General features: G+C 38.5%; 2 protein-coding genes across 2 annotated transcripts in view; one reads left to right on the top strand and one right to left on the bottom strand.

Annotated features, from left to right (window-relative positions):
* Positions 1-2,621: 2,621 nt before the first annotated feature.
* bdh1 (3-hydroxybutyrate dehydrogenase, type 1) lies at positions 2,622-11,543 on the top strand. Its single transcript, XM_030123350.1, has 5 exons — positions 2,622-3,160; positions 4,993-5,103; positions 6,670-6,811; positions 6,909-7,061; positions 10,239-11,543. Exons 1-5 carry the CDS (start codon positions 2,954-2,956, stop codon positions 10,703-10,705), a joined length of 1,080 nt encoding a protein of 359 aa, XP_029979210.1. The 5' UTR covers positions 2,622-2,953; the 3' UTR covers positions 10,706-11,543.
* A 980-nt stretch (positions 11,544-12,523) lies between these two features.
* nck1b (NCK adaptor protein 1b) overlaps positions 12,524-26,059 on the bottom strand; it is a 29,209-nt gene continuing 15,673 nt past the window's right edge. Inside the window, 2 exon segments of the mRNA XM_030123349.1 lie at positions 12,524-16,135; positions 17,392-18,146. Of these exon segments, the coding sequence (XP_029979209.1) occupies positions 15,935-16,135; positions 17,392-18,146 (956 nt within the window). The 3' untranslated portion in view covers positions 12,524-15,934.

Genomic DNA, 26,059 nt, shown 5'->3' with positions numbered 1-26,059 from the left:
TTTTTTATTTCAGTTCTAAAATGACTCTGTAAAGGTTGCCCACCCATGACCTAGAGAAACAGCGTTGGAAGCATCAGGGTTAGAAAAACAATACTAATGTCAGCTACGTTCAGAAATAGATGCCAGCGGTACATTGTAATATAACTGTTAAGGATACACTTTTATTAATGATTAGAGATAACTTTGAATTAATTTGTCATTTCTGATATGACAAACTGGGCTGTGTTGGCTATAGTGACACATTCAATCAAGGCTGAAAACATTGAAAAAATGTGAAAAACAGACGAGAACGCGTATCTTTGGTCTCCCTAAACCAACATGCTAATATTTTATGTTTTTGAGCACATACTTTGCATTGTATATCATCTTTTTACTGTGGTACTGAAAGCAAATTCTTAATTGATTATGGACCCTATGCACAGCCCCACTACTTCCTAAACTTCAGGTGGGTCCTTTATTTCCTGTCTTTCATTATTGGACACACTGATTAATCCAGGTGTGCCTGCTACTTCTCGTTGTGACTACTGGTTAATTAGGCATACTTGGATTAATCAGTGTGTCCAATAATGAAAGACAGGAAGTTAAGGACCCACCTGTTTTGTTTTGTTTTTTTTTAACAACTTTATTAACAACACTTGAGTATACAGTACAAAATTTTAAACAAACAAGATGTCAAAAGAGAAAAAGCATTTGAACATATAAGTTTAAGAAAATAATGCATAGATTTAAAAATACAAGGCATAAAATACAAATAATAATAATAATAATAATAATAATAATAATAATAATAATAATAATAATAATAATAATAATAAAAGTAAATAAATAAATAAATAATAAATCTGACACATATAAATAAATAAATGCAACAGAGAGGTCAGTCAGTATTGAAAAATTGTTTATAAATAGCCAATGTGTTAGTGCTTTCTTTTATTATAAGTGAATTCTAAAGATTTATTATAATTTTCAAATTCTAATAGGAAGATTTTAAAATTTGGGTGTGTTTTATTTATTATATTTGTTTTTATGTATATGAAATTTTCCAAATAATATGAATACATTTACAATAAATTCTAGATTGTTAGTAATTATGTTTTGGGATGTTATATTTATTTTATTGTTACTTTTAGATCTGATATAATTTTCAATTTTGGACCAAAAATTAGAAGAATGTTCACATAAAAAGAATAAGTGTAAAGTAGATTCAGATTGACAAAAGTTACATATTTCTTCCACATCATAAAATCGACACAAAATAGCGTTGGAGGGATATATGTTATGTAAAATTTTGAGATGTAAAATACTAATTTTGTTTGTAACACGGTATTTATATGGTAATGACCATGTTTTGACCACTCACTTTTAGAAAAAGTTGAATTCCATACTGCTTTACCTCCGGGGGAGATTTTCTTCCTTTCATTCAGTGCATTACGTATATGTCTGTTATTACAGCTCGAACTAAAAATATTAATGCCATTAATCAATAAACAAGATTTATTTGTCTGCGATGTTAGATAACTAAGATGATTTTTCATAAGTAAGACAATACCATTAGGGATCGCTTTTAGTTATAGTCTTTATTTGGAATTGGAAATGAATTTATTGTCATAAATTGTTCATATCTTAATAAGTTCCCATCTTGGTCAAAGAGGTCATTAATGAAAATAATGCCTTTGTCAATCCAGCTCTGTAAAAAAAAAGATTTCTTTCTAACAATAATGTTTTCATTATTCCAAATAATAGCTTTGTGTGGAGAAAAATTGTGTGTATAGCAAAGTTTCCAAGAAAGTAGAGCTTGTTGATAGAATTTAGAAAGTTTCAAAGGGAGTCTGGTGATATTATAATTACAAGACAATAAAAAATGTAAACCTCCAACATTTTTAACCCTTTCATGCACAAATTATGAGAACCTTAATCAAAATTTTTTCCTGAGTGTTTTTATTCCTCTTCAGGTGTGAAAAAAACAATGTGATTGAAAATTTTCTTCTGAAAAATAAAAAAAGAAAAAAAAAATTAAAATTAAAAAAAAAAAAATACATTAAAAAAATTATAATGAAAAAAAAAATTCCCTATGAACCTATTTTTCATGAAGTTGCAAAAATGTCCACTCAGCTGGACACTGCACGTTAAATTTTTGACACACAGAAACATGTATTTACTGATAAATTGTGTGAAAACTATGGGGAGAGCTTGTGATTCTGGGGGTTTATGCTCAGGAGAGATCTACATAATGTTACCAATTCATGTCATAAAAGACATGTAGTGTCTTAAAACTTTAATAAAGATATGTGTAAAAAAACAACAACAAACAAACAAAAAAACAACAAAATCCATGAATATACAAGAGAACAGCTGTAGAATAGCTGTCCACTGGAGTGACCAGTATGCATGAAAGGGTTAAATATGTTGCGTGGAATAAAAAACACAAATAGATTGAGGAGCCATTCACGACCCACCTAAAGTTCAGGAAGTAGCGGGGCTATGCATAGAGTCCATTCCATGAAAACTGAAACAGGATAATTCTCTCCTTGTACTTCCGGTTTCGTTTCCATCCCACTGACAGCCACAGGGAACTCGCTGGTCTCCTGTTTATCACACACTCCGAGGATGGTTTAAGAAAGAAAAGAAAATTAGTCGATTTTAGCGAAATTAACCCCATGAAGAAACAGTGTATAATTTAAGATAAAAGCTTTGAAATCTCCACCGTTCACACCTGTGCTAATACCCCGGTCTTATGTTAGTAACTTTGGTGGTTCCGTTAGCTAAGCATTAGCTAGCGGTGCGTGAACTGTGTATTAGTCACCCACGCAGAACGTGACATTTCCCCGTTATTCTGAAAGCGGCACATGTGGATTTTGGTGACTCCAGGGGGCGTGCCGTGGCTGCAGCCGTGACCCTGTGGTGGGTGATGTAGACTGCTTCGCCTGGAAAGTAAACACACCATTCCGTCAAGATGGCCCCCGCGCTGCGAGTGGTCCTGCTGGTGTCATTTTCAGTGTTTCTGACTGTGCTCCTGGGCTTCGGACTGCCTGCTCTCCTCAATGCATCCATGAGGCTTTTGGGATTACCGGAGACCAGTGTCACCGAGTGTATCGTTGTGATGTATTTATTTTTTGTATTGTATGTTGCGACGCCTCGGATTCCCAGAGGATTGGTGGAGGTAATGTTACAGCCTGGACTGTTCCTTAACTCAGACACATGAATAATTTACAATTCTGCAACACGTCGATAAAACAAACTGTCCTAACATTAACAGTATATGTCACATTGATCCTGATGGTGACGGTGAAATAATGCATTTTAGAGGAAAACTAGACACAGATGCATTAGTGGTCCACTTCTGTGTTAAATAACCTATGAATGTGTTTTAGGTATGTTAAGGACTCAGCAAAAACGAAACCATCCGTCAAACATCACTTAAATCTAAACTCTTTCTGCATGATACCACATGACTGCATAGTTTTAGTCTATATCTGTGTATTCCTCAAAGAAAACTGCTTTTTGGTTGTATTTGTAATGTTAATGCTGCTTTCTTGGCCAGATCTTCCCTTATTTTCAAGATACTTTTCCCTCTTAATAAAAGTGACATTTTAGTATTTTGCAGGGTAGTGAAACATGCAGCCCGCGGCCCAAAAGCGGCCCTCCAAAGGGTTCAATCCGGCCCACAGGATGAAACAAAATGCAAAAATTATACAGAGGATATTGACAGTCAAGGGTGCTGTATTTTTCAGTTCCAGATCCCTGTTTTAAAATTTTTTGTGCTATTGTAGATCCACTTTGATCTGTTTTTTTTTTTTTTATTGTGTTTGTATTTGTCTGTTTGCTTTTTAATGTGGACCATGAGTCTGTAATAAAGCCTGCCTATCTATCTATCTATCTATCTATCTATCTATCTATCTATCTATCTATCTATCTATCTATCTATCTATCTATCTATGTAACTTGTAATGCACGTGTGTAAATGGTAAAGACCAAATTAAAACTGCACTTATTTTTCTTAAGAAATTTCAAGGTCATGGAAGTTTTTTTTATTTATTTATTTAACCAGGAAGTCCCTTGAGATGAAATCTCTTTTTTGAGGGAGACCTCGAAAAAGAGATTTCTGAACTGGAAGTTCAGGTTATTCACATTTTTTGCTAAAGGATCATTTCTTTTAAATGTAGCTTGAACATTTTCATATTGTAATTTTGTTTTTTTGCATTAGAACAAGGAGAAAAACTAGAACTTGGCATTATTTATAAGTTAGATTATTAATTTACTGGTCTGGACTTCTTGAGGTCAGATTGGACTGAACGTGGCCCCTGTAGTAAAATGAGTTTGACCTCCTTGGTGTATTGTCTGTTCTCATATTGTATGATCCAGTGTCATTGCATGCCCTCCAAAGGGTTCAATGTGGCCCACAGGATGAATCAAAATGCAAAAATTATACAGAGGATGTTGACAGTCATGGGTGCTGTGTTTTTCTGGTCCAGATCCCTGTTCTTGATTTTTTTGTGCTATTGTAGATCCACTTTGATCTGTAACTTGTAATGCATGTGTGTAAATGATAAACTGAGGCCAAATTAAAATTGCACTTATTTTTCTTAAGAAATTTCAAGGTCATGGAAGTTTTTTTAATTTATTTATTTAACCAGGAAGTCCCTTGAGATGAAATCTCTTTTTTGAGGGAGACCTCGAAAAAGAGATTTCTGAACTGGAAGTTCAGGTTATTCACATTTTTTGCTAAAGGATCATTTCTTTTAAATGTAGTCTTAACATTTTCATAATGTAATTTTGCTTTTTTGCATTAAAACAAGGCGAAAAACTAGAACTTGACATTATTTATAAATTAGATTATTAATTTACTGGTCTGGACTACTTGAGATCAGATTGGACTGAACGTGGCCCCTGTAGTAAAATGAGTTTGACCTCCTTGGTGTATTGTCTGTTCTCATATTGTATGATCCAGTGTCATTGCATGTAAGATTTCCTGTGTTGTGTGACTGTCTGCAGGTGAAGGGGAAAGCAGTGTTTGTTACAGGTTGCGACAGTGGGTTTGGAAATGCACTTGCCAAACATCTGCACAAGCTCGGCTTCACTGTCTTCGCTGGATGTTTTCTGAAGGTGCGGGGTAAACATTAACTCAGATTTCATTTTGGAAGGAGCTTTTAATAAGCCTTTGTTCCATGTGTGGAATAGACTCTGACCTCTGTTGATATGAGCAAACTAAATGAGAAATGATTAAATGAAACATAACATATCGATTTTGTTTGATAAAAAGTCACTTAGTAAGCATGGGTATGATTCTGTCTAGACATCCCATACCGTTATGACAGAAAACCCTTATTTTCACCAGTTAAACAAGTTATCCTGCTGTTGGTGAACATTGTAAATTAAGCAACTTCAGTGGGTTAGACTTTAACTATAAATTTTCACAAGTATGCATGATTTTACAAGTATTTGGTAAAATATGTGACAAGATAATGCTTTATTAGTCCCATAGTGGCTAAGTTTACAGTGCTACAGTAGCATAGGATATGGATTAAAATTAGAAATATAAATGATGTTAAGCTTCATCTCAACTTCTCACATGACCTCCAACATGGTGTGAATATTTACATTAAATAAGCTGATCCAGCTGATTTGAGATCAGCTACATAAAAAAAATGTCACCAATACACGGTTGCCCATAAAGTTCATTCTTCTAATGAAATGATTGTGACAGTGTGATTTATTCTTGAAAGATAAAGTGTAAATTGGAGTCAGTATTTAATCATTGCATCAGGTCAAAGGTCAATTACTGATGTGTATAAACAGGATTAAAGAGACGATTGTGTCTGATAACAAAATGATTCCAACTGTATGGGCAGCAGTGTAATAAAAATCTGTGAGTAGTCCACGGACACTTTTGTTTTCTACAATCGGATCTCTGAAGAAAAAAGGTTGGAAATTTCTGAAAGTAATATATAAATTAGTATCTATCTCAGAGGTGTCAAACAGGCGGCTCATGGGCCAAAACTGGCCTAGCAAAAGGTCCAATCCGGTCCACGGGATGATTTGGAAAGTACAAAAATTACACTGAAGATATAAACAATCAAGGGTGTAGAATTCTTTTTAGTGCAAGGGCCACACACAGACCAATATGATCTCAAGAAAAATAATAACTTACAAATAATGACAACTCCAAATTTTCTTCTTGGTAATATTACATTATGAAAATATTTACTTTTACAAACTATCATTTAGCAATAACATGGGAATAACCTGAATAAATATGTACAACCTGAAATGTCTAAAGAAAATTAGTGTAATTTTACCCATATTCTGCCTGTTTCCAAATGTTTTGCACCTTCCACATGTATAAATGATAAGTTTAGGCATAATATTGTAAAAATTGCACTTACTTTTCCTTAAGAAATTTCATTTTTTTCAGGTTCACATCTTTTTTGTGAAAGGATAGTATTTTCACAATTGAATGTTTTTTGTTTTGTTTTTTTTTTGCACTAAAACCAAGAGAAAAATGTTGAGTTGTCATTATTTCTTGGCTATTATGCTGCTATTTTAATGGTTTGACCCACTTCAGATCAAATTAAACTAAATGTGGCCCCTGAAAGAAAATGAGTTTGACGCCCCTGATCGATGTCATGTAACTATGTCTTGTGTGACTGAGAAGCCTTTTCATCTGGGCAGGATAAAGGAGGAGAAGGTGCGAAGGAGCTGGAAGAGTTCCACTCAGATCGAATGAAGGTGGTTCAGCTGGACGTGTGCAGCGAAGAGCAGGTGAAGGAAGCGGTGGAATATATCAAAGACAACCTGGAGGACTCGGAAAGAGGTAGGGAACTCAGCCTCCACCATCACTGCCTCACATTAAAGGTGTTTGTTCATGAAGGTTCTGTGGCGTGTCGTATGTGTCATTGTGCGTGACCCAGGTCTGTGGGCTGTGGTGAACAACGCTGGAGTGTCAACGTTCGGAGAAGTAGAGTTCACGTCCATGGACACCTACAAGCAGGTGTCAGAGGTCAACCTGTGGGGAACCATCAGGGTCACCAAAGCTGTTCTGCCCTTGATCCGCAGGGCTAAAGGTCAGCCACTTAAAATTATACTGTTACACGTTATAAAATATCCTCCTAAAGCTTCGGTCGCCAGTATTTTTGGCGTCAACGAGCAAAAATCCTTTAATTAACCTTTCATCTCGTTGTAAATTTAATTTTTATTTAACCAGGCAGGACAGTTTAACCCATACAGACCCAGTGCTACTTTTATGTCAGTTCCCAAATGATATTTTCTCTATATCTATCCTTTCTTAAGTGATTTATTACACTGGTCTACAATTTTTTAGAAATGATTTGCTTCAGAGATTAATTGTGCTAAATGTTATGTATTTTAATAAAATTAATTGGAAAATAAATGACAAAAGTGCTGGTTTGCTGATGTTTTCAAGGTATATGATTAAGTGTTATTACACATATATATTGGTTTATGTACATTTATATAATAGTTTTATAAATCTTCCACTAAATAGAACCTGTAAAGTGAATGTATTCTAATGTGCAGACAGTGTTTTGAAGTAGATCTTGTAGCTCTGAGACAAATATTCCTTTTGAGTCAAACCCATTCTCTCGTTAATTCTTGAATTTCACATTTTGACCCAAGCCTGTATCTTGGAAAGTTCAGCCAACCAGCATTTTTTACTTGATTTTTCCTTATCAGTGACTCTCATGTGGTAAAATGTCATTACTTTTATTCTGGAAGCATTTTCCTTGTAGACCAGTGTTACCATTTATTTATCATATTACCCTTTGTATTTTGCATTTTATCAGTACAATCAGGTATTTCCCTGTATTTAATTTACTGATCATGTAGATGTTCATAAAAGCTCATATCAAAGTTGAGGGTTTTTATATCAAAAACTGAGAAAGAACTGAGAAAACTGAGGAAAAAGTGACTTTTTCAGCAAAATATATCAGTAACTGAACATAAACCAAGCATTTCCATCCACTGTCTTTGATCAAACCAACATTGACAATGTTGTAGAAGATGATGGTGTTTCCATGGTAACTACGGAGCCTCTGAACGTCCAAATGGGTCATATCTGATGACCATGAAAGAACAACAAACTGCATTTTACACCAATTATTTACATGTATTGATAGGATTAGTGGATCAGCAGGTATTTAACAGTTTACATTAATAGATCCTTTTGGTCGACGGTGGATGTTTGGGTCGTTATTGGTTAGGAAAACATTTTTATTTACAACTGTGGCCTATTTACAAGTAATTTGTAAGGAAACAAGACTTCATGGCTTGTCAGGCTTTGGTAAATCTAACCTGCAGTTGAAGATTTTGGTCAGTCATGGTCACTTTTTTAGAAAGCAGGAACATAAACAGGCGATGGACGACTGTAATGATCCATTAGATAAAACTGCACCGCTCAGACTGTGTCTCATCACAGAATAAACATGGCTGCTCACAGTCAGGATATTTTAGCTTTACTTTTTCATAGCAGCATGAAACTGTCACCTCTATCTTTATACACTGTTGGTGACAATGTGATTTATTCTTGATAGATTAAGTGTGACTGGGACTCAGTATTTAATCATTACTGATGTGTACAAATAGGAATTAAAAAGAAGAATGTGTCTGGAAAGAAAATGATTCCAACTCTATGCACAACAGTGTACATAGTTAATTCTTTTGGCTGTAGGAGGAGGGTGTTTTCTGCCGACTGTAGGTTTAAAGAATGTGCAAAACATTAACATCAACTACAAAAAATTAGCTTCAACACATTGGCTTTAACTTGTCTTTTTCCCCAGTTTTGTTCAATACGGATTAGAAACATTGTCAGCATTCCGAACAGGAAGTAAAGGTTAGAGGGTTCAGAAACCATTCATAGTTTTGTCCCATGATTCTTGTGAGGAATGCTAACAATGCCTGAGCACAAATCCATAGTTTCTCATTCAAAAATATAAGCTGTATTTATTGATGGTGCTGTCGATTTGCCTTGTTTGTTGAGGATATTCAGCGTCTGGAAAAAGGCTTATTGTTCTGTATTAGAAGAGTGTATCTGTCAGGAGGTTGTTAATGAGTGACTGATCAGAAAACAGTGATCTTGTTAAATGATTTGCGGAAGATCCAGAGACTCTGTTAGAATATGTTTATGTTAAAACAGCTGAACCCTGAACCATAGCCCAAACAGTTAGAGATAAAGTTAAATGCCGCAGTATGAAAGTGTCTACAGTCGCAGAAAAAATTACACTGGGTTACAAAAAAAATGTTTTTTGCAAGTTGTCAAGGTTTTTTCAACTGAATTAGGACCATTTTGCACCGCTAAATCCAAAAATGTCATCTGTTTTTCTCAATCAGGTCAGGTTTTTTTGCTAATTTGATTTTGAAAAATTTGATCTTCACATAAAATATAATAATTAATACCAAAACAAGATTGGTAAGCGCACTTTATGAAACTTGTGACTTGATTCCTGTTAGGTACAATGGTGTATTCACCGCAGATGTAGCAGAATACGTCAGGCTTATTTTTGCAAGATCTTCTAGTTGAAGCCATTTCATTCACCTGTAATATTAAAAAAAACATTAATCATAAATTGGCAAAAGTAAAATCTTCAGAACTCGTTTATTGCAAGAAATATGAAAGAATTTTGTATCATATGATGTGAAAATGCCCATAAATATAAGCAAAAATGTTAAAAAGCCAATATGTAGCATAGTTCAGAAAGTTGACCTGACTGAGCAAAATTAATGTGATTTTTGGATTCAGCACACCAAAATTATCCTAAATCAGCTCAAAAAACTTAAACAATAAATTTGTTGTTGACCAGTGTTATTAGACCACCCTTGTTTTCTTCAATTTCTTGTTCGTTTTAATGCCTGGTACAACTAAAGGTACAATTTGTTTGGACAAATATAATGATAACAACAAAAATAGCTCATAGTAGTTTAATTTCAGAGCTGATATCTATCCATTTTCCATGTTTTCTTGATAATAACCAAAATCACTTAAGTTCTTACATCAGTAGCTATGGTATTGCACTGCTAAAACCAGTGCTTTTAGGCATTCCATGTTTTCTTTTGTCTGTTTTAGTCACATGATACACACAGGAGTTAGTACTTGATTGCATAACCTTTGTTTTTGATGACTTTTGATGGTCTAATAATTTTTTCCGCGACTGTATGATCAACTTTAGTTTTGAAGGGAATCACGTGTTGTTGGATAAATGTCTTCAGCTGAGTTTAAATCTGCACAGGTCGTGTTGTGAACCTGGCCAGCATGTACGGGCGGATGGGAAACGTCATGCGATCTCCGTACTGCGTATCCAAATACGGCGTGGAAGCGTTTTCCGATTGCCTCCGCTACGAGATGAAAACCTGGGGAGTGAAAGTGTCTGTAGTCGAACCGGGGAACTTCATCGTGGCCACCGGCATCCTGACCCGAGACATTGTCGCCTCCACGGCCAACAAGCTGTGGAACGAGGCCCCCTCAGACGTCAAGGAGGATTATGGGAAAGCCCACTTCGAGCACCTCATGGCTCTGATGCGCTCCTATTGCAACAGCGGACAGAAGGAAGTGACCCCAGTTTTGGATGACATCACCGACGCCATCATGTCGAAGCGGCCTTACACGCGGTACAACCCCATGGAGCCCCACTGGTGGATCAGGGTCCAGCTGATGACCCATCTGCCCGGCGCCATATCTGACTTTCTCTATTTCTAGGAGGAGCCGTTTCCATGTGACGCTGCTCAGATCACAGACAGCAGCGTATTTTCAACTAGTGCTACACCGATCTACAGACTCGACCCTCCAGGGGGGGTCTCTGCTACATATTCCTCAGCACTTGAAATCATTCACTGATCAAGCCTTAAAAAAACATAATGGTTTTTTTAAACTGTAAGTAAATTATTGCACTTTGCTTTTTGTATGTGATAACTTTTTATCTATACAGACATATTCCGTGATAAGTAGTAACTACTTTGTGTTGAATATCAGCAGCAGGGCTATGACACACACGTAGCTATAAACCTTGCATCATTATTGCTTGTTGTGGTGTATTCTAAAAAAAAAAAAAAAAGATTATATTTTTCCCCTTATTTTATCTTTGTGAGACCTTATGTGATTGGTTTTTTTGTTTAATATTTGCCTTATGGGAATTTTCTGGGCCCCTACTGGCACAAAGACCAAAGCTGGTTAAGCTCAAGAGACGGCTCCTGCTGTTCTGTTGTGGCCGACGCCGGAACAAACCGAGGTCAGCTACTGTATGACCATGGTGAGATTTGGCTCAGATCGCAGTGAACTTACGTAACAACAATACAAACCCACTTTGTCTCACATGCACCATGTGATCCTTATGTGCTACTTCAACACTGAGGTTGATTGATGTGATTAATGGGCATGCTTTAACAAAAAATTTCTCCATGTCTTTTTTTTTTTTTGCTGAGCATTTTGTATATGCACTGTTGTGAATGAATAGAGCCATGCTATATTTTGACAGTAGTCCAATTGCAGTCATTTTTTTCAAGAATGAATTAAAATAAAATGATTAAAATGTGCTGTATTTTGATCTACAAATGGATGTGGACTGCATGTGTTGTAATGAGTCAAATAACCACCAGGTGGTGCAAAAACATCACAAACTAGCACAGTTGGCTCAAATATAAATCATGTCCCATCATAAAGGATTACTCTCCCAATTTGAGCTAAATTAGAAACACATTACAGCAACGATTAAGTACAGATGGAGAGGCAGCCTGATTTTTACAAGTAAACTCTAAAAGGCAATTGTAAATAGGTTAAACATAACATTTTGATTTTTTTTTTTTTACTCAAACAGGAAATGAAAACGCAAATAAAACTTAATCTATTTTGAGAGTATCCTTTCCATTTCCTCCTCATAAAAACCACACACAGCAGCATTTTCTCTTGTTTATTATTACGTCTTTTGAACACTCTAATAAACTCTTCTAAATTATTACACCTGAAGACGATCTCCCCTCCATTAAAAACAGTATTAAGAGCATGACATTAAATTTCACAGCACTGCCTTGAATCATTCCACAGCATGAATCTGTTTGCTCCACACTCTCTCTCGTAACAAGAACAAAGCTTTGTGAGACAAAGAACACCATAGAAATGTAAGCAGCACAAAAAGCACCAAAGTCAACACGGGTCACTTGGTCTGAATATTATCAAGAAATTAAATCTCAGCTTCAAGATTTTCTCAGGCTTTTTTTTTTTTTAAGCAGTCGGCTACTGCCTTGTAGTTCTTAAATGAGCAAAAAAGAAAAAAAGTTTGATTTCTAAAACAAAACAAAAAACAAAAAATCTCTGGATAACATTCATCACAACTGACCTCATGTCTTTTTTTAAGCAGATAAAACATTTCTGTACAGCTACAAGGCTCTGCTCATGCGGCCTGCATTGATGGAAAATGATAGGATCCCAGTTTATAACAATATCTATGCAGGAAGATACTGCAAATTTGTGTTTGTATATCAAGTAAAACATGTATTGAGGAACTTTTTTTTTTCTTTTTTAAATATTTAAGTGGCTAAACTGCAAAAGTGAATGTCTTACACTAGTCTTATATGAAATACATACAGACATAAAAAACTCTTTCCTTGGAAACCATGACAGTTTCTTCACAACCAACAATATGTGATACCGTTACTTGAGGTGCTCATACATAAGATTCAGGTCATGATTACATCACACCTGGGAGTAGGTTTCTGAATGAACATCAGCACATATTTTATACTGTACATGTAGGCATTCACTGACCACTTAAGAAGTCATATTGGATGAAATCAGCCATGGTAAGGTCACTTGATACTACGCACAATATCAACGAATGGGCATTTTATGCGTGACAGGAATAAAAAATAAGAGACATCTACATCGACACGATGAGCGCTTCATGAGGAAATACCCTTCCCTGTGAGGATGTTTTGAGAAGTACGTCACCCCCAAATACATCGCTCACTAAATCACGCTCAAACTGACGCACATGCAAAGCTTTAACCAAATGACAAGAGAAGTGGGAAGAACGAGGATGATAAAAAGGGACGCTAAACCTTTGGTCGACAGAAAGCTGTGAAGGCACATTAAAATCTCCTAAATCCCTCCAACTGGGGCACATTACGTTGGCGGTTCGCACTTCTTTAATGTTGCGTCATATTGCAGATGCAGTATAGCTGTGTATCAGGGAGGAAATTTCACAAAAAACTAAACAAAACAGGTCTTGTAGATGTTCTTACTTGAGGCAAACACTATCTTACATCTAGTGTCAGCAACATGGCACTGATACAATAGTCAGGCATGGGGTGTTGTAAAAGACTTCCTGTAACCCAACTCTGATGACTGACACCAAATACAGATCTCCATCACAGATCCGAATAATGATACAGGTGAGATTGGGCTAAAACAGTATTCACTTACACCATATTCACGAAACAATACTGTGATTTACGCGTTAAACCAGAAAGAACTCTTACGTTTCAATCTGATTACAATCTCAACTTCATCTTGAAACGGTGATTCCTACTGTTTCTAATCAGATGACATAAGGGGGTGTAATCACAGTTAACTTAAGGTTGTGAGTCATACTGAAGGTGTAAACCGAACTGTTTTAACCCTCCATAAATCAAACTGAAAGGTAATTGTTGCCCTGTTTGTAATTAATCTTTTACAGCTCTGAGTACATGTATGTTTAGATGTGTCGAGTCCTGTGGAGAGAAAAGGTTCACACCCGTCCTTTGTGTTCTTTGTGGCACGACAGACTTTGTACTTTCTTTAGACTTTAAAGCAGGGGTGGCAAACATATAGTCCGCGGGCCAAAAAACAGCCCACGGGATGAATCTGCAAAGTGCAAAAATGACACAGAATATATCTTAAATAATCCAGATGCTTATTTTTCTTGAGAAATTGGATTGTTTCTTTGTGTGAAACTATCCTTTCACACGAAATGAACAATTATACTATTATTTTCCTGGTCCGGCTGGTTTGATGTGCTGTATGTGGCCCCTGAACTAAAATGAGTTAGACATCCATGCTTTAAAGTCTCTGCTGTGATACATCAGCCGTTGGCCTCCATTCACTTCCCCACCCGTTATGGCTGGGAGTGGTATTCCAGATACTGTATCCAGCAAAAAAAAAAAAAAAAAAAAAGATCATCCAAGTCTCCTCCCTAGATCCTAATTCACTGCTTTTGTTTTTTAGGGTCATTTTTCCATTCCTCATCTGTGAAATCCCCCATCCTCCCTCTCTCTCTTTTCTCCTTCTGGCTTCTACTTTCTTTTCTCAGTGCGGGTCCAAGTCGCCACAGCTGGAGAACTCATCATCGCCGGCATCGCGATCATCATCATCATCCTCGTCGTCTTCATCATCACTGCTGGTCCTTCCCATTCAGGTCCTACTTGGTCCACCCCCCCACCCCCCCCGCTCGACAAAAAGCCATTCACCATAGAACTTTACTGTAAATATAACCCATGTGTTGCACTCAAAAAATTTAAAGATAACACTGTTTTCTAACTTGACATCAGCTGGACATAAGCAGCCTGAAACAAAAAAAAAAAAAAAAAAAACACACATGGGGAATTGTTCTGTGGAAGTCCTTTTCGCCTTCTCAGTTGACGTATATGCTAAGCAACCACACAAACACGACCACTGGGTGACCCTTTCCTCCTCCGTTCCCTTCAGTGATTTCTGATTCAGAAGCAGTGACATCATCTTCTCGAACAGCCGTCCATTTCCCATCACAGCTCTGCAGAAACGCCGGCTGTTTGGAAGTCGACCCCCTCCCCTTAACACACACATAAAAACACCACCCCCTCCTTTCTTATCTCCACAGAAAAGTCCCCTTTGGCAACAGTGGGAGGTCACATCAGCTGTCAGTCACACTCCAGCAGAGAGGAGGAGGACGTGGTGGTGGTGGTGGGGGTGGGAGTGTCCTAACTGAGGAAATCTCCAGAATATCAGGAGGGAAATATGTTTTGACTCTTCACGTGACCCCCATCTCTGTTCTTCAAAAGTGTGAGCGGATTTTTTTTTTTTTTTTTTTGTCTGCATGCATACTTGCAAAGTCGAGGGATGAGTGTTGAGCTCCGCTGTCTGCCGTGCCTCTGCTTTGCGACATTCACATAATACGGATACAGCAATATGTGAGACAAGCAGTTCTGTTGTACAAAAAGAGAGAATGGCTAGTTTGACTACACACAAGTATGAGGAATCCTCCAAATCCTCAAATAAACAGATGCACAGTGTGACGTTCCAATCTCTACGACCAGAATCCTAACAGAATTGTATCAATAAATATATTTTGGTCACTTAATTTTTATTCAGGATTAGCAGTTAGCAGAGGTTGTGGATTAGCGAGTCCACGGCTACGAAGAGTTAAGACAAACATAAAGTGTTGAAATTTAGACCTGTAAAGAGCTCTAAATGCCTTATAAAAGGTGGTTGCCGTGTATTGGATACAGTTAAAAATCATCACATTTTTAAAAAGAAACTGTTAAAAAGATTATATATTATCAACAACAGAAAAAAAAAAAAAAAAAAGAAAGAAATCTAAATGTAAATCTAATCGATACAGGAGGAAATACATGGCGTTGCCTATGACCTAACACATCTGGATAATTTTAAATAGGCGACCAAGAGGTCTGTAGTCAACTCTCAGGAGTCCATAGTCCTTTTGTCTCCCCGTCCGTGCATCTGTCTCTCCCATGCTTTCTCCAAACCTCCTCTTGGAATGCTCACAACTCGGCATTTAAGTCCTGATGATGTGTTAAGTCCTCAGGCTTGGAGTTTAAATGTTAGTGTGTGTTCTGCTGTGAGTATCTGTGTGAATTGTCGGTGGATGTGTGTTTACATATATATAAATGGATGCGGTTTAGAATTATGTATGAGCATGCTTGTGTGTGTGTGTGTGCGTGTGTGTAGATCAGAGCAGGATCAGGAGGCAGCCAGGGCCTTGATCAGGTACAGTTTGTCTCCCTGCTCACTGGTGAAGATCGGGGCCTTTTTGTAGTGTTCGACAAGCTCTTCCATAGAGTTGAACTTGCGCTGTCCGATGCAGTAAAGGTTTTCCTTCAGCTGCACTTTGAAATGCTTGTTCTTGCTCTGCGCCTTCAGGGAGATGGAGAAGTCATTGGGCTGTAAGAGAACAAGGAAACAGACTGTTACTGTTGTACTCCAACGGCGTCTCAATAGAGATGACAAAAGTTCAAACTTTCTTCACTCAAATAAAAGTACTGATATTCTAGAACGTGTAGAACAGATTTGATTTCTTTATTCAAGCACATGTGAATAAATGCACGATTTGAAATATAGTCAAAGTATAAAATTAAGTATTAGTCCCATTTATCTTACTATTATTTAGCATTTTCATCTTGGTTTAAGAACTCATTTTGTTTATTTTAATGCACAAAAGTCACTGAAATTCAAGAAAATAAATACCAAACCACAAAACGTGAGACAACAGGTGTGTTGTGTTTTATGTAGTTAGATGTCCTCATTTTTATGTAGCTTTTTTTCCTCATGAAATTTCTTTTACATCTATTACATCAGCTGTTTCATCTTTTATATCACTTTCATGTCATTCCATCTATGAAATTGTTTTCATCTTGTTTCTCCTGTTAGACAAAGCTGTTCTTGTATATAGCAATTGTCAATAATTCAGTTTCCACATTTGGAAAGTTAAAATGTAGGGATTAAAAGTAGAAGAATTATAAGCCTGAAAACTACATTTACATCCAGTAGGGCTGCAACTAACAATAATTTTAACAATCAATTAATCTGTAAATTATTTTAATAACTAATTAATTCATTGGATAAACACAAATGACTCAATTCTCAAAGGCCAGTATTTAACCAAAACAATATAGGCTGCAGACAAGTCACTAATGATTACATGCCCACAATGGCTTCGGGTACAGTTAGACAGCACTCGCCCGCTATCTAGGCTTGTTATGGCTAGAGACCAGCAAGATATGGTCTTCAACCAGCTCCGGTTATGGGTTATCAAACTAGAGTTGTATGTATTAGTTCCAGTCAATGATGGGTAACAGTCTGGTGGCCTGATAAATGGAGATGGATGAAAATGTTATATTTACGATGATAGTGTCTGACTATCTAACGAGCTAAAGTAATCATGACATGTAGGCTATCTTAAGCTAGGTTTACATTATGTTCGCAGTGGGGCATGCTTCAGTACTAACATGCTCAAGACCCAACAAATCAACTGCTGAATTCGCTGCCAACTCTTAAGATCGATTCGTTGTTGAAGCACTAATGTCCAGTACTAATGCATTTGTGTTCAGCTCCTTCCACCTCAGTTTCAAACTTCTACTACTGACCCACCACAGACACCAACAGACCTCCAGACCAGTGAGCATGTGCAGACTACATACCGATGACTCGCTGTCTCGGATGAGGAAGTCTCCCTCTGTGCCCCTCTGGTTCAGAGCCACCTCCGCCTGGTGGCGTGTCACCTTTCCGTAGTACCACTCCTTCCCTGCGAAGCGCCCGGTGCCAGAAGGTGAGATGTAGTCACAGTCAGGCGTGGGTGGCCCGGCGGGCCCTGCTGTGGGTTTATGAGAGGTGGAGTCCAGCACAGTGACGTAGTTCTTAGGCACCAAGCCTAGCTGTCCATCCGCTTTGCGGCACTTCCACCACTCCGGGTCATTCTCTGGCTTCTCCACGACCTCCATCACCTCCCCCTTCTCAAACTTCAGCTCCTCGTCGTTACCCGAGCTGAAAGGGTAGAGCGCCTGAACTGTGTGCAGCACTCTGTTCCCGTTCGTGGTACTGTTTACCACAGCTGCCAGCTTCTCCGTTAGAGATCCTGCTGGGTCACCCAGCCCGCCCATGCCCCCTCCCCCCGCCGTCCCATCCACGTCCTCGGTCACGTAGTTGGACGGAAACCAGCCAGACCGTCCGTTGTAGCTGCCGCGCCACCAGCCGTCGCTGCACTTCTCCATGACAACCACCCGCGTTCCTTTCACCAGAGACAGCTCATCCTCACGCTCTGCTGTGTAGCTGAACTTGACCAGCGCTGGCAGGTTGAGGTCGTACAGCCGCTCGCCGTTATCGGCGTACATGTCTGTGTCGGCATTGGACGCTGTGTCTCTCATTCCCCCCTTTCTGCTCTTCACCTTTCCAATTCCTGTACAAAATAATCACAGACAGGTGTAAGAGCTTATAAAGACAACATTATCCTCTGCAGTAAAACTAAGTTAAAGTCACAGAGTTTATTACAAGGCAGACGACACACTAAACCAACAGCCACTCAGAGCTTTGGGTTCTTTGAAGAAAGCCTGAAAGTCACATAAGGTGAAACAAGTTGCAACAGAAAGCAGATGCACAACTGAAAAAAGAAAACATCCTAACATTTAAGGTGGAAAAAAAAATCCTAGAAAAATCTGACGCAGCGATAAGCAGCATTAGGGCTTGCACTGGAATACAGGGAGGGTAGAGCTAAATATTACAGTTCCCTAACCCCTCAAACCAAATACATCCCCCCCCCCCCCCCCCCCCCACACACACACACACACACACACACACTCCAAGCCAAAATACATTCTTTGGGATTAAGTCTGGGTGCTGAGGAAACAAAAAGCAATGCTCATGTGGTTGAAAGAGAAATTCACCATGAGACGAAAACTTGCTTTGGCACAGGTCTATAAATGCCAAGCTGTAAAGGGGTTTATCTGAGGTCTGTGAATGAGGGGAATAAAACGGTGCCCTGCTCACCATTAGCTGGGCCTTGGCGGGCTGAACATCTCATTGCCACTAATCACATTGCACTAATAAACTCAGCTGCCCTTACACCTGTGGTTACATGCACTGCAGCGGGATACCAAACATCCCCTCTCTGCCATCACTCTCCATAGCCGTCATTCCTGGCCTTTGTTTCCCCCGTTCAAAACTCCACTCCCACATCACTCCCCACCATTCGGACAGTCTGTGACATCTGTGTAATGTGAGGATGATTAAGAGCAGATTTATCAAGATCTGATCAGCTGTGGCTCAGCATAGAAGTACTCTTTACTTTCTGTTTGAAGCATAAACAGACTCACTCACATGAGTCACTGTGGTCAAAGGGGGATCATTTGTCACATATCTAGTCAAGCTCCTGTCAAAGTGTGAGACCTGTACTCGCTTGCACCATGTCTTAACCCCTTGGAGCTCTTCTGATATAAACTAGTGTTCAACATGTCACCAAGAGTACCGAACAAGGCTCTGTGATGTGTTTTTTATCGTTTAAAGAAACAAGTAGAGCATCTGTGTCAGAAAACCCAGGGTTTTCCCGACCATCACAAGGCTGAGGCGCAGGATAGTAACTGTTTCTACATAACACTTGAGCAAAAAAAAAACAAAACGATGCTGAGATTTCTCTACTACTCTAGAGAAATTATACATATAATTACAACAGTAAGATTTGTTTTACATTTCTCTGAGCTGTGTTCTAAAAATTTCAACAGTATAGGTACAAAATGAGAAAAAATTACTGGTTCTTAGTCAAACAACAAAACAAGCTACAATGACAGAACCTTAACCTTTCAAACCTTGAAAATGCTACAAGTTTAATACATTTTAGGAAAATAATGCATCTAATCAATAACTGTTCAACAACAAATTAACTTTTTACCAATCTCAATCTTATGTCCCAGTTAGGTACCACACACAAATGCAAATCACATCCTAAAATATGACAAGTGGATGTTTTTTATTCCTTTTATGCATTTTTTTCTTGACCCGAACATGAAACAAGTGAAGAGAGATGTGATCACATATTATCTTGTGTTTCGTAACACAGTTGGAACACATTCCAGAGTAACAGCAGGGGAATACCATTCTCTTCAGAACCCTGACAAAGAGTTCTGGCAGGCCGGTGTGGTCATCATCTTAACTGGTCAAGAATTTCCACTTGGCAGTCTGGCATGCTAACAGTTGTATGAAACTTGCAAAGCTCACAGAGGACGCAGTGGTGAAATCACACCTTCTTCTTACTAATTAGGAGAGCAGAGAGGAGCTCTAGAGGAGGCAGGCAGACGAGACTAAAGCGAAGGCAGACGCCTATGCCTGACACAGACCGAAGCACCGACTCCATTTGTGATTACGTTTGCAAGGCCATTGCTTGCATAATCAAAAGTCAGCTGGGTAAAATTATACAGAAAGGCTGGGTGTAGTCCACTGGATAGCTCTGGGAGGATGGCGTGTGTTTGTTTCTGAGCTAGGAACATGACTAATGTGTCACAACGCCGTACTGAATGTGTTTTACCACAGATAAACTGTTACTGAAAGGTGTCCGTGACTCAGGCAGAGGAGACAAATTTCATGGTAGCGCTGAGAGTCCAAAGTCAGAGTGCTTCCAGGTAGACCCTGTTATTAGCCCCACCACTGTACATAACTACAGACTCCAGACAGGGTGTTAAGAGCTGATGTCTGTACGTGGAGGTTTGGTCTAGTCATGCCTCCGTGCAGTCTCAACATCACAAAGAGATATAACTGCAAAAAGAAGACACAGATATAGTGGGGTTGGCACACATTTAAAGTAGCACAAGGTTTTTGTTTTTTTTTCATATACCAGCCCTAAATTTACCGCTTTTTTGTCATGTACAAAAATGCACTAACAAAATCTAGTACCACACGGCTTCAACATCACAAGAACATGTTGGATGGAAAAAAAAAAAATGTTCGTGCAGGTGCAAGCCCCAGGATGTATCTTGTGCACGGTTGGAAATGGCCTAGTTAGCTCCAAACAAAGGTTAGAGGTCAACTCTACAAAAAAAAAAAAAAAAAATCCTTTAGCTCCAGCTGAGACAAGGGAGAGCTTATTTTTTATCTCTCTGGTCAGGTAACAGCTCTTATCACTGTTCTGTCAGGGAGTTTGTTTGCTGCTTCCTGCTGCAGTCACACGAACACTTTGCATTATAAACGCACAGAGCGGAGGATCACTGGATTTGACTAGATGATCAATCTAAGCCAAAGTAATAAAGCAAAGTTGAGATTTGCCGATGGAGGACAGGGCGGTTTTACTGAGGTCTTCTGAGGGACCATCTGTAATTGTGTTCTGGGTGAACTCATTTGTTGTCAGAGGTTCAGAGTGAGTTTGTGCTTTGGTTCACAGTTTAACAGAGGCTCTTATCTTATGGCGCTTTCACACCAATGATATAATGGTGGACACGGCTGCACTGATGAGTAACTGATTCAGGGAAAAACTGCCTGGACTTTGTGCCAGGTTTTTGAGCTTAATGAAGCTGAACCTTGAACATAATCCTTGAACCTTAAAACACACCAACAACTACCCTGAAATTTTTAACAGTGACAGATTACACATTTTATTTCAGTCGAATTTTAACACATAATTTCCTTTTTTATTTGAACATATGTCAAAGAAACTGCTCCTTGTCCAGTGAAAAGCACATTATGGTGACTAAGCAGTCTGAGGTTCATCACAGCAGACAGGACTCATATGGTGCCTGTTGTGACGGACATTAGGACTGAAAGTGGGAATCTTTAATTATAGTCCACTTTGCCTTAATACTAGATCACAGTATCACCTAAACCTGCCAGCTTTAGCACAACATGACCAGTAAGGAAGACAGGAATTGAATGGAATATCCAAATACTGATAAAAATAGTAGATAGAATTTGCCCACCTGAGAACAAAAGGTTGTATCATGAGATTGGAAAAGAGTCAGGACTGCTCAAATATAAACTGTTCAAATAATAACACAGTATCCAACAGACAGTAGATGAATACAAGAGACCAGTGGTAGTAGCAGGAGTAGTAGTAGTAGTAAAGGAGCTAAAAATAAACAGCATCCCCCCCGTGGCTCCCCACTGCCCAAGCCAAAGGAAGCCCCCGTCTCCTCTCACTATTTGATCTTGATCTCTACACCTGAAGTTAACCCCAAATACTGCCTTAAGCATGAACTCTCCATGAGTGTACGCAGATGTGTAGGCTGAGCGATTCCCTTGAAACCCACAAACCGTGCCACTACATTGCTGCTACCAGGGGTAAGTCTTAAAAGAGAAGTAAAACATTGCGCATGGAAATTTTTCTCTCTTTAGACGTCAGATGCTTTTTCCTGTGTATTTCCTGAGAGTAGGATCCAGAGGAAGGAAATCATGTTGCGTCAACTGGTAGTAAATCACCTCAAACAATGACAAAGACATTAGTGTAATCATGTACAAAAAAACAAACAAACAAACAAAAAAAAAAATCACTTTTTGTTTTGGATGAGGCGCACCAGGAGGAAGAGAGGAAAGTGACAGGGAGTTTGTTCAGCCACCAGTGACAGACAGGAAGTAGTTTAGTTTTTTAACTCGGGCCTCCCTATGCTGGCTGGCTGTCCATTGTCTGCCAGAGCCCTTTCGACCCCTGTGCTTCCCTCCATTCCAGGGCTCTTCCTCTGTGGACGACAACACCCCGCGTCAGGCTGTCTGACCATCCCTCTGCTTCAACAGAACATGATCATCTGGATATGTTCAGCAGCAGCGAAATGAAGATGAGCTCAAAATATTTTAGACTAAAATGCATTTCATAAATGTGTAAATTGCAGGTTAAGTATGTGGTCTAAGTTTACTGTGAATGTGTCAGTCAGGACCAAGCGCGGTAGTACCACTCACACCAACACAATGAGACAGAATGTAAACATGGTTGAAGGCAATTCTAAATAATGAGTTCTGACACCAGCTCGTTCAAATAAAAATGGTCATTTAAAGCTGGGCAATATGGCCAATTTTTTTTTTTTTTTTTTTTTTTAAATGTTGTTTACAATTCACAATTTTACTTGATTATTTTTGAGGTAAGTTGTGTCTGCAGTCCTTCTACCCAGAAACACACTATAAAAATTATATACCACATGTTTGGAGAAACACATCACAGTTAATATATTGCTAAAAGCAAAGAGGCTGTTTTTCCAGTTTATTCTTCTGTAGAGCTTTCTTTCTCAACATAATCTTGATTTTGCAATTTAGGCATTTTCCATGATTTTCACAATGGAAAACCTCGATTAATCAAATTAATTCCATTTTTGACAGCCAAACATTGAAGGTTATTTTTTTTCCAAAATGGACAACATGAAACACTTACTTACTTACTTATATATTAATATATCCCAGGTTAACCTCACCTAGAAACCTGAATATGCACCTGTTTCCTCATCAACAGGCTCTGCTACTGTTGTGTTTCTATGATAAAGTAAAATTCATTAATGGTGACATTTTATAATTTATCATTTGAGTCACATCATCCACTCTGCTGCTTCCTCCTGCTGACAGAATGACTGCTGTTCACCTACACATGACAGACACCAGGGTCATTTTACTAGATTACACAAGCTAACATAGTTACCTGGCATGAGAGGACATTTTCCACAGTGGAAAAGGTGGTGACATTATGCACCAGCTTTTCATATTATAATAACATCAATCACTTAAATTCTGGGTGATGAAAAAAGGTCCTTGCATCCCTTCATTTTTTTTGGGGGGGTGGCGACATGGCTAAGTATAAAACACAGTGACATAACTGTGTGTGTCTGTGGAGGAAAATAGTGGATATAAACCCAAAGCATGCAAATCTATGCCCTTTTTTTAGGTGATGAGTTATGATTAATGCTTTAATTGTTGTTCTTTGTTCATTTTTTGCCGTGTTCACTGTTGAATTATAAACAATGAGTAAGAAGAGCCCTTTATTGTCAATAAACATAAAAGTAGGAAGAAAACTTGCACTTATGTTTGCCTTTCAGGCTTTATAGACAAGAACCGGACAGGGCTAAATAATCCCACAGTGGTAAAACAATGGGAAAATAGTGATGGAAATGCATTTGTTAGTTTCATCCAGCTCAATTTCATCTAGTCTTCATGATAGAGAATGAATGTGATTACACAAAATGATCCCAGTCAGCTCAAATAATTGCAATTGTGCGATTATTGTGACCGATCTAATGGTGAAGTCACTCCATCACATCCTGATGCCTCATCATATCTAATCATATCCTAACTGCAATATTAGCCAAGTTGCCTAAATAATTACACAGCAACAGTTGCGGCGAGACCACAGAAAAGCAATCTACACATCAATAACAATTCTGTCTGCCAACAATGTGTCACAAAGAGACATATCACGCAACACAGCCATATGGTCTAGTCTAGTGTGAGGCATGCACATTAAATGTAATGACACCACATGCTGTCAGAAAAGTGAGTCAAACAAAGTAAAAGGAGAGCACGGGAGAGAGGGCTGGCGTATTCTTCAGCAGGGAAGATTATTTTAAAACGAGCGCTTCAATCAAGGTGCAAACATGGACGACTGATAGCTGCGCAGGAAACGTGCAGCGCTCTTTCAACTTCAGCCGTCTGAGACATCAAACACAGGCAGCCATCAGTCTCTGTGATGGAACAGAACAGACAGAAGGAAAGAGGCAGAGCTCTCCATTTGGTTTTTACTGCTCTGAACAGTACATTACTGTCAGAGCGAACGCCAAGTAGAACCTCTCCTGATGTTCCAATAAATGGATGGTTGGTTTAAATCCAACGAATATCATCTTCACATCTAAAGTCAGAGAGGGTATGATTCAAGCCAGGCTACTGGTATTTGAGAACCTCTAGAATACTGCAGTACAAAGGCTCAAAGGTATCAGCCGTACTTGTACATAAAGTGTCTTTTTTTGTTTCATTCATTTCCAGCAGCTCCCAAACATTTTTTTTTAGTTGACCTATATTTTTCCTCTTCTCCTCAGTACCAATTACTCAGTTCAATACAAATGCTTTCCATAATGTCATCCTTCTTTATGACTCTGCTGCTATGATGCATCAGCCAAGAAACAGCTGTCATTACCCCAGTATCTTCTACTGTAATGAAACATTATCTTTACCAGTCGCACTTGTACATGGTATTGTAGGTCGAGCTGTACTATAAGCACATGGTTACTGATAAACTATAAAGCCTCTTAATCACAGCTGTTATCAAATGAAAAGTCTATATATAATTTCATTTTAGCTGACAGTCCTGCATCATTCAGGCTATGCTTTACCATTGTGTTTTAATTTTTCAAAATGAAGCAAAACTAGACACAAGAAGCTACAATGAACTCCAAAACATAATGTATTATAAAACTGGAATACGTTTGTATCATTCAGGAAATGCTTGATCGATAGTTTGATCCCATTGACTGTTCAGTAAGCAGCTAAATGCACACATTTCAGTCAGGACTAAATGTAAAAGCATCATATCCAGCCCGATTCTTGACAGAGACTTCAGAAAATACGCATTATTCAGCATATCCAATAAACTACTGCAACTCAACAGGAGGTCCTCACTTTAGGAGAGCTACATTAATAATATAGAAATAAGAGCACCGAGTTCAATAGACAAGTCGAGCAGCGGTGGAGACATTTCCACTGCTCTCTTCTACCAACATGTTTACAGCACTGGCTACAACTCACTTCCTCTTGTGCAAATCCTGGTGACTAAGACAAGTGTGTAGCTGTAGAAAAGAAAACAAGTCAGGCCCAAGTCATGTTGACGACCAACCTGTCAGTTGCTTAATTTCGATTATGTTTTTTTTTTTTTTTTGGCTAGGGAAGAGTTAAGAGCAGTCTGGAAGAAAAGAAGCGGGAGTTGGAACGAGGGAGTGAGGGACAGAGGCTGCCAGAAGGTCCAGCAGACAGACCCAGCACAATGATTCAACTTCCTCCTAACTTCTCACTTCCTCTCTGGCCTGTACTCCTCCAAAGCTCACAGAGAAATGTGGCTCAAATTAGAGTTTCCGCTCGCTGGGGTGGCTGAGAAACAGGAAAACAGAGGGAGGGGAGAAAGAGAGAAAGAGAGAGAGAGAGACTAACAGCCCTCAGTTTACACAAGTAAAAGCTTTATTAGCTCATCTCTACTTTTTTTTTTTTTTTTTAAGAACAATTTTCTTCTCCCATTATGAGTTGTTTAGACTGAGAGCAGTTCTCAGGCCAGTCAGTGGACACACAAACACACACTAAAAACACACACCATGTAGAAGAGATAGGCAGAGACAGGAGATACCACTCAACAGTTACAAGGTGAGATTACAGCAT

This window comes from Sphaeramia orbicularis, chromosome 20 (assembly GCF_902148855.1).
Source record: "Sphaeramia orbicularis chromosome 20, fSphaOr1.1, whole genome shotgun sequence".
In the NCBI taxonomy this organism is placed as follows: Eukaryota; Metazoa; Chordata; class Actinopteri; order Kurtiformes; family Apogonidae; genus Sphaeramia; species Sphaeramia orbicularis.
The sequence above is the reverse complement of the archived record's forward strand: the minus strand, read 5'-3'. Positions and strand labels throughout refer to the sequence as shown.